General features: G+C 36.2%; 1 protein-coding gene across 2 annotated transcripts in view; it reads right to left on the reverse strand.

Moving 5' to 3' along the window:
• Window positions 1-13,620, reverse strand: part of LOC135155750 (acyl-coenzyme A synthetase ACSM3, mitochondrial-like) — a 29,393-nt gene extending 15,773 nt beyond the window's left edge. The window contains exons 1-6 of one of the 2 annotated variants that reach the window (XM_064105879.1): window positions 13,030-13,620; window positions 9,535-10,318; window positions 8,878-8,978; window positions 8,412-8,524; window positions 7,394-7,512; window positions 6,308-6,381 (exon numbers count right to left, since the gene is read on the reverse strand). In XM_064105879.1, coding sequence (XP_063961949.1) covers window positions 6,308-6,381; window positions 7,394-7,512; window positions 8,412-8,524; window positions 8,878-8,978; window positions 9,535-9,987 — 860 coding nt within the window. In that variant the 5' untranslated portion in view covers window positions 9,988-10,318; window positions 13,030-13,620. The remainder of the gene's footprint in view (window positions 1-6,307; window positions 6,382-7,393; window positions 7,513-8,411; window positions 8,525-8,877; window positions 8,979-9,534; window positions 10,319-13,029) is intronic. The other variant, XM_064105880.1, reaches the window with a different exon arrangement.
• Window positions 13,621-13,849: the final 229 nt, after the last annotated feature.

The following is a 13,849-nucleotide window of genomic DNA, read 5'->3' on the forward strand; positions in this document are numbered from 1 at the left end:
AATTGATTTTTGTTCCATTCCCTTTCAATCATATCCACCAAACAATATTATTACTTCTCTCGTAGAGAAAGAGGCAATTAGCAAGGAGATTGACTCTCTTTTAGAGAAAAAGCAATTAAGCAAAAATCTGAACAAGATATTGTTTTCTTATCCTCTATTTTCACAATTCCCAAGAAATCAGGAGAATGTAGACCTATCATAAACTTGAAATATCTGAACTTGTTTATCAAATATGAACATTTCAAGATGGAAACATTTAGGAATGTCCAAGATCTTTTGTTGAAACATGATTTCATAACTTCCTTTGATCTGAAAGATGCTTATTTTTCAATTCCAATCCATGAAGATTATCATGGTTATTTGTGTTTCTCATGGGAAAATGTCTACTATTGTTTTCAATGTCTACCATTCTGCCATTTGGCCAAGCTCAGCCCCTAGAGTATTTAAGAAAGTTATGAAACCAGTAATGGCTGCTATAAGAAGCAGAAGTATCCGTTCTATGATTTATCTAGATGCTGATATCATTATTTTTGCTAGTTCGAGGGAAGAAAGCCTCGAACATACAAATTATGTTTGCCATTTATTATCATCTTTAGGATTTGTGATCAATTTCAAGAAGTCATGTTTATCCCCTGAGAATAGTGCCATTTATTTAGGTTTTTGCATTAATTAGAATGAAATGTCGATAAGTTTACCTCGTGAGAAAGTAGAAAAATTAAGAACGGTAGGGAAATCTATCGTATCTTCACAAAGAATTACTATACGTGACCTTGCAAAGTTCATCGGTCTAATTGTCTCATCTTTTGAAGCCTTTCCAAAGGGAAGAATTCATTATCGTAATTTGGAATCTATCAAATGCGAATACCTTGAATCCTCAGGTGGAAATTATGACACCTTGGTGTCTGTTAATACTGTCGCATTGCAAGAAATAAAATGGTGGCTTTCTATCCCATCTGATGCCTTTTCTACGGCGGCTAAAACTCCACCTATAGTACTATAACTCACACAGATGCAAGTAACAAAGGGTGGGGTGCTTTCTGCGAGAATGATAATTCTTTTTCTCAAGGTGTTTGGTCGTCAAGGTCTGCCGATTTACATATCAATGCTCTTGAGTTGCTTGCAATTCAGCACGCTTTGTTTTCTTTATGCAATACATGCATGGATACTCATATCCACTTAAGTCAGACAATAGTACCGCTGTCTCATACATTAAGAAATTTGGTGGCCGTGTTCCCACGGTAGATAGAATTGCCCGAAATATCTGGTCATGGTGTTTTAAGCGTAATATTTGGCTTTCTGCATCACACTTGGCTGGAATTGCAAATGTTGAAGCAGACACACTTCCTTGTACAGATCTAAACAAAGAACTTCACCTTTGTCCTATTTTATTATTTTGTATTTGTCATCATTTCAACGTTTGTTATTGATTTATTTTCTTCTCGCTTAAAGAATCAATTACCATGTTATGTCTCATGGGCATTTGCGGTGGATGCTTTTTCCATCTCTTGGCATTCGCTCATCTAATTTATTTCCGCCATTTTTTATACTAGGGTCCTACAGAAGTTTCGAGAAGACAAGGTGGACAACGCGTTGTTAATCGCCCCTCTTTGGAGGGCCCAACCATGGTTTCCCATGATCCTTCAGTTTCTGATCGACATACCCCTCCTTCTACCAACCAATCCTCTTGTGTGGCATCCGAATCCATTTCCAAGCCTCCAGCTAACCGCTTGGATCATCTCAACGAATATTGGCGCTCAGCGGGAATTTCTAAACACGCTTCAAGTCTCATCGCCCTCTCTTGGCCAGATAGAACCAACCAACATTATGAGTCGGCATGGAAGCAGTGGCTTTGCTGGTGTGGTGAACAATCGATTGATCCCTTTAAACCATGCTTAGTTAATGTGATTAACTTTCTTAGATCTGAACAAAGTCAGGGAAAATCGTATTCCACTATTAACTCATATCGCTCAGCGCTCTCTTCTGTTCTTCCCCCAATTGAAGGTTATGCTATTGGTAAACACATATTAACATCCCATGGTAGTTAGGTTATTATAGGGCCATTCAATGCTAATCCTCCTAAACCAAGGTATCAAAATACCTGGGAAGTGTCCCAAGTGTTGGATTATTTATGTTCATTGGCAGAGAATAGCCAACTTTCTTTATTTCAATTAAGTCAAAAACTTGTGTCGTTAGTGGCGCTTGTAACAGCGCAACGTATACAGACACTCAACCATCTGGATATTTCTTTCTTGCACATTTCTGATGATCGTGCAGTTTTCAAGTTTTTCAAGATCCCCAAGTTATGGAAATGTTGAAAACCACAACTCCAAAACGGAGTATTGCAAATCAACTAATTGAACTTCCTTCCTTTCCTTTGAATAATAAATTGTTTGTTTTATCAACCCTCAAGGAATATCTACATCGTACTAAACCACTTCGTGAATGTCATGGTGAATCAAAGCTCTTTATTTCTACTAAGAAACCTCACAAATCTGTATGTTCCAGTACTTTGGCAAGATGGCTGAAAACCACTTTGTGTGCTTCGGGCATTGATACCTCAGTGTTTTCAGCTTATAGTTTTAGAAGTGCAGCTACTTCTTCTGCATACACACATGGTGTCACATTGAAAGAAATAATGAAGAAAGCTAACTGGTCAAATGCCCAAACTTTCAAACAATTTTACCACAAACCCATCGTAGTTACAGATTCTTTTGCATCTTCTGTTTTTCGGACAAACTTCATAAATAAATGGTTTTATCCCATGACATATCACTACAACGTAGAGTTCAAGCTGTAATCGAATAGATTTTGTTAGCTTAAGAAGGATGAAGTCATTTAGTCTGTGCGTTATCCGATCACTCATGACAATTCTACATGGGTGTGAAATGTTGTTTTTCTTTTTTGTAAGGTGTTAACTTCCTCCGAGTGTTTTTTCCTCTTAGCGTTTGAATACATTACAATAATTTCATTATAGAGAAAATGAATATCCTACCAAAATAAAGAAGATGAAGGATAAGAAATTAAAGAAAAAAAAGGAAAAAAAAGAAGATGAGGAAGAATGAAATAAAGAATGTTACACATTCAGGATGATATAAAAGGAATTAAGTATAATAATAAAAAAAAAAGAACCTGTTATGTTTGTTACCAAGGTTCTTGACATGAGTAAACGTGATTATAAACTCAGATTACAGTGTTGTGTTATTCATTTATGTATGCCTTATCCTATATCCGTTTCATCTCAGTTTCTGTGATTTTAGCTTTGAACATGCTAACCCTCTGAAGACTTGTACAAATGTTACGTAATAGAATTCCTAAATTATGCAAATAACATGAAGTATAATTAGAATTCTATTAGTAATAATGTAGTACAAGTCGAAGAGGGTCCCACTCTATAAAGGATCTTTTTAAAGATCCCCTCCCTTCCTCTGGTTTTTTATCGTTCAAATCACAGAATCTGCCATGTTTGCCTTGCATGGAGTGTTCTATTATGATTACCATACGTATTTTGTGAATGATTGAGTATGAGTCCATTGTGATAACAACCTTTTGTGATTATCTGGATGAATTTCTTTTAGGTTTGGCAACATTTCACTCTATTTTGTCGCGTGTCATTTATTAGAGCCTCTCTTTACTTTGAAAAGATGATTACATGTGACATCGACTCCTATTTATAGGGTCCCTTACCTCATTTGAATTTCAAATTACTTTGAATTTCTTTTGTGTGGTCTCACTGCCTAGCTCCTGGAAATATGCTAACCCTCTTCGACTTGTACTACATTATTACTAATAGAATTCTAATTATACTTCATGTTATTTGCATAATTTAAGAATTATAGGAGTCCACTGTTTTTGAACAGTGGACTCATACTGCCAAACTTTGGCAAAAAGGAAGCAAGTGACGCATCCGTCAAATTTGAATTATTGTTGTTTCTGAAACACCCTTCGTATGTTGCATGTTGAGGCAAAATTTGGGGAAGAAATGATCGTTTTATGGAAAGACATTGAAGAAAATATGCTGTTAAATTGCACTGACGAACACACATTGCTCATTTACAACAAATTATACTTTTATAACATGCTTCCTTTTCTGTGATTTGAACGATAAAAAACCAGAGGAAGGGAGGGGATCTTTAAAAAGATCCTTTATAGAGTGGGACCCTCTTCGACTTGTACTACATTATTACTAATAGAATTCTAATTATACTTCATGTTATTTGCATAATTTTTTTTGCTAAAGTACAAGCATCAATTTATTGCATGTAAAAAAAAACGCACATCAGCATTGGACATTTTCTTAAAGTCTAATTTATAGAGGAAATCTGCATAAAACATGGGTTCAACCACCGGTATTCAAAACCACCTCAGTGAATTGAGGCCAATAGATATACCTTTTCATCACCAATAAACATTCAGGGTTGTTTTTTTTTCTTCTTTTGGGGGGTGGTGGGGAAAATGCTTATCATTCACCATTGAGCAAAATGGATGAAAATGGCAAAATACATAATGCAGAAAAATATGCCATCTACAAGATCCACACAAAGTACACATATTCAAGACTACTGGTCATCATATTTTTCATGCATTGCCAATTTATCAAGTAAAATTAATCAACTCTTACTAAAATTAACGGGAATAAATGAGTCAATGAAATAAAATATATATTCTCTTTCAACTCATTATAATTTAAGTGATTATATATTGCAAATACTTGAAAGTTACTTAATAAATCCATATTTACCCTAATACCACCCATTTCCTGTATCAAATAGATTCCAATCTTAAAACTTGGGTCACGTGCAATAGGATCACAAGTACAAACACATGTGAATCAACTTAGCAACCATACAGCCACTAAAGGTTAAAATTCATTTCCGGGATAGGGGAAATGTAATTTGCAAGATTTTTCTAAATCCTTTTCACACCACTCAAGGAAGAAAAGTCATGATCAAATGTCTATTGCATAGTAGTATTTAAAGGTCAAGTCCACCCAAGAAAAATGTTGATTTGAATAAATAGAGAAAATTCAAACTGGCATAACGCTGAAAATTAAATCAAAATCGGATGTAAAATGAGAAAGTTATGCTATTTTAAAATTTCGCTTATTTAAAAAAAACAGTGATATGCACAACTCAGTGACATACAAATGAGACAGTCAATGATGTCCCTCACTCACTTTTCTTTTGTTTTTTATTGTTTGAATTATGCAATATTTCATTTTTAACAGATTTGACAATAAGGACCAACTTGACTGAATCATATAGTATTAAACAATGCTAATTCCACATGTTCATGGAGGAATTAATCATTGTTTCACTTGACAATGAGGAGAAAATAAGAATATTTCATAATTCTCACAATAAAATACAAAAGAAATAGTGAGTGGATGACATCAGTCTCCTCATTTGCATACCGACCAGGATGTGCATATAACTGTTTTGTGAATTTAAGCAAAACTTTAAAATGCCATAACTTTCTTATTTTACATCCGATTTTGATGAAATTTTCAGTGTTACGCTTGTTGGATTTTTCTATTTTTATTTAAATCATCTTTTTGTTGGGGTGGACTTGTCCTTTAAACAGTATCATGAAGAAGACATGGCATGAATATCTGTATTCAATTGTATTTGTTGTATTCATTGTATCACTACTTGACTTGTCCTTTATTTGTTATGGGTCCCACTACTTTAAGCCGCCGGCTTTTCTAGGGTGTTTAATTTAATCCTCACATTTTACAATTCATATATTTACTCAGGTAATTTTGCTTATTTGAAAAATAAATTGAACTTAATTCAAAATATTTGGGGTCCTGATTAAAAGCTGTAAGAGTTCTGTGTGGTCCAACATACTTGTTTTTGTGTTCAGCACAATACTCAATTATCCCCAAATATCATGCTAGACACCCTTGGTTAATATGTTACACTAATTTGATACTCCAAATTGCTTGAAATTATTATTCTTTTATTTTTACATGATCAGACTTTATCTTTACCATTAAGTACATAATAATAATAATAGCTGGATTTATAAAGCGCTTTTTGCCTGAGGATACAAAGCGCTGCTACTATTACCACGCTTTTAGCTTGAGCTACCATCACCGGCGCTCAGTGCATACAAGGAATTAATCCTGCCGGATACCCATTCACCTCACCTGGGTTGAGTGCAGCAGTGTGGATAAATTTCTTGCTGAAGCAAAACATGTCATGGCTAGGATTCGAACCCAAGACCCTCTGTTTCAAAGGCGAGAGTCAAAACCACTAGACCATGACGCACCCACCAAACCACCAACTTCAGCATAGATAACACTTACCTATCCTTCTTCTTTATATCATCCTCATCTCCAATAAGAATTTTGTGTTGAAACCCATCCGTATCCTTTTCAACCTAGAAAAAAGATAATCATTTAAGAGAAATTCACTAAAAGTTACTCTATACATCAATATCAATAATCAGTATTTTATCAGATGATTAATGCATAATGATTTTAAATCATCTTTCCAACATCTAGGTTATAGTTCACATATACACTTTCCATTTTTTTATTTATTCAATTTGTAGTTGCTAGTGCTATCAACCTAATTGTCGGCTGGGCATGATCGAAGCAGATGAAAACATTGATGTAGTTTTAAGAGTGACAAAGTAGGGCCTGATCAGGAGGAATCCCAGGGAGTGGGGAATGTCAACATAGAATAAGCAGACATGACCGTATGACCTACAAATTACACAAATATTACAAAATAGGTAAGGGAATTATTATGTATTATAGCAGAACAGGGTACTTGCTGGAATACTGGTAGTTAATACATGTTAAATAAATTAAGGACAAGAGTCTTGAGACATTATGACACTTTGAGTGTTAGTAAATACCAATGTCTAAGCAAAATGATTGGTATTATTTTTACAGTAAGCATATGGATTTTTGATATTTGATAAGTCAAACTCATATTGAAATTATAAATGTCTGGCCATGTGTAAGAACCAATTATTTGATTAGGATCCATTTCATCCATCTTACAGTTGCTCATCACCATTAACATCAATTATCATCGTTGTCATCATCAATTATCATAATCATCATCATCATCTTCGTCATTGTCATCATCGTCATCAATTATCATCATATTCATCATCATAATCATCATCAACATCATCATCATCATCATCGTCATCATCATCATCATCATCACCAACATCAATTATTATCACTATCATCATCATTATCGTGATAATCATCACTACCACCATCACCATCATCATCATCACCATTGTCATCTTTATCAATCGCCATTATAGTCATCATCATCATCATCATCATCACCGTATTTATCATTGTCTATCATCATCACTGTCATTATCATCATCATCATAATGACCACCATAATAACTAGGTATTTACATTATCAACTAGATGTGATAGTTCTTCATCAGTAATGATGCAGACAGCTTTAGAGCTTTCCAGTCTATCTCTGATATCCATCTCTCTGAGCTGGGTGGATCCTGGTACAAGGACAGCCCCTGAAAACAAAACACAAATATTGTGTGCCCTAACTTGTAAAGAATTGTGATTGATTCAAGTCTCAGTATGAAAAGCAAGCAATACAAGGGTTAACACACTGCCCCTGCTCCCCTCCATCCACTTACATGTTGGTGGTTAAACTTACACATTCACTTGTTCCACATTCCTGGACTTGTACCCCTTTAGGGATGGAAATTCTGAATTTTGACTCTCTATCATAGGTTTTTGGGAGGGAAGCTAACAAATCATTAAAACCCCCCTAAATGCAAGATATCAAGATGAAGAGTGGTGTTGACGATTGTTCAAAAAGATATATAATCTAAACTATTTTAGGGGGAAAATGCTCAGAGACCCCCTACTTCAACCAATTTTTAAGGGATATCGTTTGCAAGCTGAGCCCCTAATATCAAGTACCCCTTTTCCAGATAAAAAGGGAAGGTGCATGTGGTACAGGAGACTACCTAAGAGGGGGCTGGGATTCTGCCCCTTTGTAAGCACAAGGGTGCGTATTGTTTGGTCAAGATAATAACACATACATGAGCATGACCAAACATTATAGATCTCACAAGACTCTTTCTTGTCTTTGGATTACATACGTAGTCTATTGATACAGTGAGACAAACCCTTTGAATTTCAAGAAATAAAATGTTTAGAATAGAATACATGGCTGCCAAAATACCATATTTACTTATACCTCGGTCACATTTGCTCTACGGCGGCCGTACGGCGAGTCAAAAACAGCCGTTTTATTCATTTTTATTCAAACCACCTATATGTAGCTGATACAAAAAATGTTAAAACGGCTGTTTCCGACTCGTCGTACGGCAGCCGTAGAGCAAATGTGATCGAGGTATAAGGAGTAATCATTTTCAGCAGAGTACCCCTTTGAATTACTTACCTATTCTCAGACAAGCCAAATTGAGGAGCCACCATTCTGGAAGGCGTGGTAGGATGACCATTACTCTGTCATGTTGCTTGATGTTACAGTTTTTCTCAAGCAAATTGGCAACCCTTGAATAGAAAAATAAAGAAAAAATAGAAGTGTAGTGATATATACAAGGGGTTAAATCTGACCAACCATGGTGGATGATTGAAGCCCGTGCTAGATTGGCATGTATATATGCAGACCATATGGTTCTTTTTTTTCTTTCTTGGTAATTATTTTTTTGTTGGGGGGGAGTCCATGGCCCCTAGCTACGCCCCCCCCCCCCATCCGTATTTCAGTGCTGACCTCAATATCTGTGAAATCTGATGACCTCCCTCCATGGGGTTACATCCTTACAGCAGGTCTACTAGACAGAACTCTCTATCACATTGCTCTTGTTATTACATTCCTGACAAAAAACTGAAGATTGTTTACTTACTTCTTTGACTTAGTTGATAGATCCCTGAATGACCACTTGATTTCATTTCCTTTGGTATCAATCCACCAGAATGCTGGGATATTTGACGATCTCTCTCCTGTCTGTCAAAGAAATGGTATAAACATAAAAAAAACAATCAAACATGGTACTTTGAAATGCAAAAGATGTATATAATTAAGTCTTCAAATTGTGAACTGCCATGGGCCAGCAGTGATACAGACATCTCCAAAACTAAGCACATTATTTTTCTACTGCCTGCTGCAGCTGAAGGGTGTATCCCATCGAAATTACAATGTACATGTATGTGGCATTAATTTTCAGTGTGACTTTGGATTTCTTATTTCAAGATGTCATCTTTTGAACTCAGACTGGTCAATGAATAATAGCTTTCATGACAAACAAGTAGAAAAATCAAAACTTGACCAGGCATGATCCAGACCATAAGTATTAAAAGTTTTGGGACTGGTTATGATTTGAAGATGACAAGAATCCAAATCACCCCATGGTAAAACAAATATTAACATTTGCACCAAAATGTTTGAGCAATATTACCCACACTCTGTCGGGTTTGTAAATGCAACTCCAAGGTACATGTGCCATTTGTGGGAAACTGTTAATGATACCCTCACTAACAATTTGTTTAACATTACCACGTACCTCTTCCTTCCGGGCCCATTCATCCATTACATCACTTGCAAAGTTGAAATACTCTGGAACATCAATTTTGAACTCTTTGCGGCCCAACTCATAATCGTTGAACCCGGTCATAGAGACTGCCGAACGAGATGACAGTTGCCATGTCGATGGGATCAAGTTTGCTGTATCTACTACATTCTTCCATAATGGCTTTCCAATGTCCGTTCTGGATGTACGTGGAGATGGGTAATGCTTGGCAAAGATTAAAGGCGATGTACAAGAAGCCATTGAACTCCTTTGGGGGACATCGTCGGTAGGCAACAGGGGAGTTCTAACTTCATCTTGACAGAGGATGGAGCTTGGACTAGAGCCCTCATAAGATGGAAATATTCTCAAGTTATAAAGTTTGGATTTCCTGCTGGCAGATCTAAAAGTTGGTAGGTTTCGACTCACAAACCCAATTTGACTCCACATTTTGTATGCGGCGTTTGTTATTCAGTACTAAATAGAGGAATCTAGCTGTTGAGATATTGAAATTATCTTTCTTTGTAATGGGAAAGGAAGTCTAGTTTGTATACTCAGTCTACTTTTAAACTCTGTCTACAACACTGAACATTCAGTCCTCAACGGCCTCTGGAATGGTTAATTTACCATGTATCTTATCAGAGTTATTTGACATTCAAATCCAAAAATGTTCTTTGTATATTTTAGGATTCCTATTTTATACTGTCCACTTTCTTCAAGCTTCCTTGGGGTGTTCCGACATCAACTATTTCCTCTAAAGTAACCTCCATTCAAACGTGACCTGGAGACACAAAAAAAAGAGGGCAATTAACTAGATGGATTCTCCATTATGTAAAGAAAAAAAATTATGCCTCTGACTCTGTCATTTGGACACTTAAAGGGGAATCCAACCCAAATGAAAACTTGTCTTTAGAGGTAAAAGAAAAATCAGACAAGCTGATAGGTGAAAGTTTGAACAATATCGGACAAACAATAAGTTATGATTGTAAATATTGGTAATCACTATGCCCATGGAGACTTCAAATTGGCTGCATATATGATGTCATAGTGATGTAAGGCAAGGACTACTCTTCCATGTATTCCAATACATAAAATGGCTAAAATGTCATTATTTTCAAAGGTTTTACTTCAAATTGTAATTTTCTTTCATGAGGACATAAAACAATATGCTGCATGTGTCATACTTAGATTACTGCCCGAGGGGAAAGTGAAGTTTAGGAGAAAACCACAAATCCCTGATAATTAAGTACATGGCCTATGAGAAAGTTGTCCTTGCCCCTTGTCATGATTTTCTTACTCAGTTGCCAATTTGAAATCTACATAGTATTAGGGATCTCGATTTTAAAACAGCCATAACTTTCTTATTGCTTATCCAATTTCTTTCAAACTTTCAACATTCTTCTTTATTTATTTTTCTTCTTTTCAACACAACATTTTATGACCATGGCTGGATTTTCTATAATGTAGGATGGGGGGTCAGGTGTCCAGACACTTTATATTTTTGGAGCCTTCTTTTTTGTCTTTGGATTACACTAAAAATATGAATTAAATAGTTGTAATCATCTTCTATTTTGTTCTCTATAATTTTTCCTAACATTTTGTACTAGAAATTGATGAAACTTCGCTTGTAAATTTTCCAAATGACTTTCTAAAATTGATCGTCTGGACTCACAACCTGTCCGGACACACAACCGGTGGCGGACCGTGACCCGGAGGAGACAAAGCATTGGAGGGGCACTATATTGTTTGTGAACAATGCTGTGCCCCTCCAATGCTTTGTCTCCTCCGGGTCACGGTCCGCCACTGCACGCAACAACTGGGTATACATTCATTACAATCGATTCATTCTATTCAGAATGATCACTTGGCATAACTTCACTACACATTATGCATAAATTGAGGTCTAGATCTAAACTAATTTTGATTTTCTATCATGTCTATTGGATCTGTAGGACTTTTATTTTGACATAATTTGGTTTCCTTTAATAGTTTAGTTATTTACAGATCAAGTTTGGTATTTAGTTCAGCTTTGTTTACATTCTTGATGCTTCTGTTGTCATCCATTTACATTTGACTTTCAACCTGCTTCTCCTGTCATTCGATCCTTTCCTTTTCAGATGTGTTCATTCATTACATTCCCACATCTGATTTTTTTTGTTCAACATTCCTATGAATTAGACTTATCAATTAGACTTTTCCACTTTCAGTTGGCTTCTCCATTCTCTTTACTTTCATTGGTTAATTTTGTGTAATTTGAATATATATGCTAATTTTGTATGAGTTTTACTGAGGCAAGGAAGCACAGCAAATAAAGCACTAGGCTCCACTACCAGACTTCGAGATAAGTTCAATTTTGTTCCTGTGTCTTCAGAGTTAAGTTCCATCTTCTCCTCTCCGTTTGCTTCTGTTTAATGTGTGATTGAGCTTCTGTTCCTTCTTCAGTTGAATATTTTAAAAGTTTAATATTCTCTAGATCTATCTATGGCCGATATTTGATATACAAATTAGATCGGATTACAACACTTCTTCATTTAGTCTATCCAAACACAAAAAATATTACCTCCAAGTCTGACCCTTTTTTTATCTTTGAAATCGTGACCCTAACTGCTAAGGTTAAATCCAATCAGATTTATGAATGCGTGCATTCTTAATCTTATTGGGCCAGGCCCAAGACAAAGCTCGAACTGAACTATGATTTAACTTAATAATAATCTTATGAGATTCAACAAAACAATCAATGTAGATCTAGTACTCTAGTACAGAGTGAGAAAGTTTGAAGGAGATTAGACATAACTCTGGCCCAGTCTTTGTTTGACTTTGACTTTTTTTACTTTACTCTTTAGCCTTAGCCTCCTTACTCTTTAGGCTTAGCCACTCATTCAATGAACAAGGTTATGATATAACCTTGTTCTCAGTTATATCTCCATGTGTGGCAAAATAAGGGTGGCAATGTTTGGCTTATTTTCTCTTTTTCTTTGGGACAAATGCTTGAATTTTTTTACACTGACAGTTTCCATTACACCTATTCGTAATACAACTTAGCTCTTAAGTAAATTTGATTCTTTAAATTATTTTTTCTTAATTAAAAATAGAGATCAAAAAATGAAAATTTTCTTGCCATATTACTTTCCACCAATAGAGGGCGTACACAAAAATATGCCCAAAAATCAAGTTTTTGAGCGCTCTGGTGAATACAAAAATTATTTCCAAGTTACTAGTGAAAAATAAATTGCAACAGTACGGAAATTAGTAATTTTGGTCACAAAAGTGACATTTTAATCATTTTTTAAAGTGTGTGCTCTGTACAGCATTGGCATGCCATAGTCCAACCTGTAGATTCCCCACAGGCAGGGTGGTTGCAGTGAACAAGTGGGCTTAGCCTTAGTTAGGCTAAGCGCTAATTAAGCCTAATTTGGCATTATTCTCTCTCATTCTGAATTAACATTGAACAATGAAATTACACGTACGTTGGTCATTTGCAACAATACTCACGTTTACCTTCACTGCATCCATATGTCTTCATAATCATAGGCGAATAAAATCAGTTTATGAGATAATATTAATACACTCCTCGCCCCGCACGCCCAGCTCAGCACAGCCTGTCCGTCCGGCGTCGGCCGAGTCCCAGGCCCGTTCGAGGCGCAGTGGTGCCTGGATTGTTGTTGTTGTTGTTGTTGTTTTAGCTTATACGGCGCGTGTCATTCAGTAGTGAATATTTGCGCCAGCATAATTTGCGGTAATTTTATTTATAACTTTTCTGTACTTGAATCAATTCAGTAAAAAGGAAGGTAGAGCGCTGCATTATTCGCGCAATTTTGGAGAATCACAACAGACTGTCATCACAAATCACTTAACCTCTTTAGATGTATTATCTGGCCAAGCCCGGATCGGTACATTGACCACATTGATCAGGGGCCTGTTGCATGAAAGGGTCTTTCGTAGAACCATTCTACGTAAGAACGAGATATCGCTCAACTGTTTCACAAAGCCAATTTGGGCGATACGAAGAATGGTCCTTGGAAAGACACCTCCAGACATGTCCTACGTAGGCATGATCTTCTTTGCACACCGCCCGCCACCGTCGGTATTGAGAGAAAATGCATTTACGGCAAGCCACACTGACATATCACCTCTAAACATTTTTTTGGTTGCACTCTGATGCATTTGATCTGGGATGGCGCCAAGTTATTTTTTTATGGGGGCTAGTTGTCATCAATTTCAGGTCGTCTTTTTGCACGGCAGGACGACCAAAAACGGATGTCATTTTAACTTCTCCGGGGTACATGTATTATTCCCGGGGGTAATGTATAGG

This window comes from Lytechinus pictus, chromosome 10 (genome assembly GCF_037042905.1).
Source record: "Lytechinus pictus isolate F3 Inbred chromosome 10, Lp3.0, whole genome shotgun sequence".
In the NCBI taxonomy this organism is placed as follows: domain Eukaryota; kingdom Metazoa; phylum Echinodermata; class Echinoidea; order Temnopleuroida; family Toxopneustidae; genus Lytechinus; species Lytechinus pictus.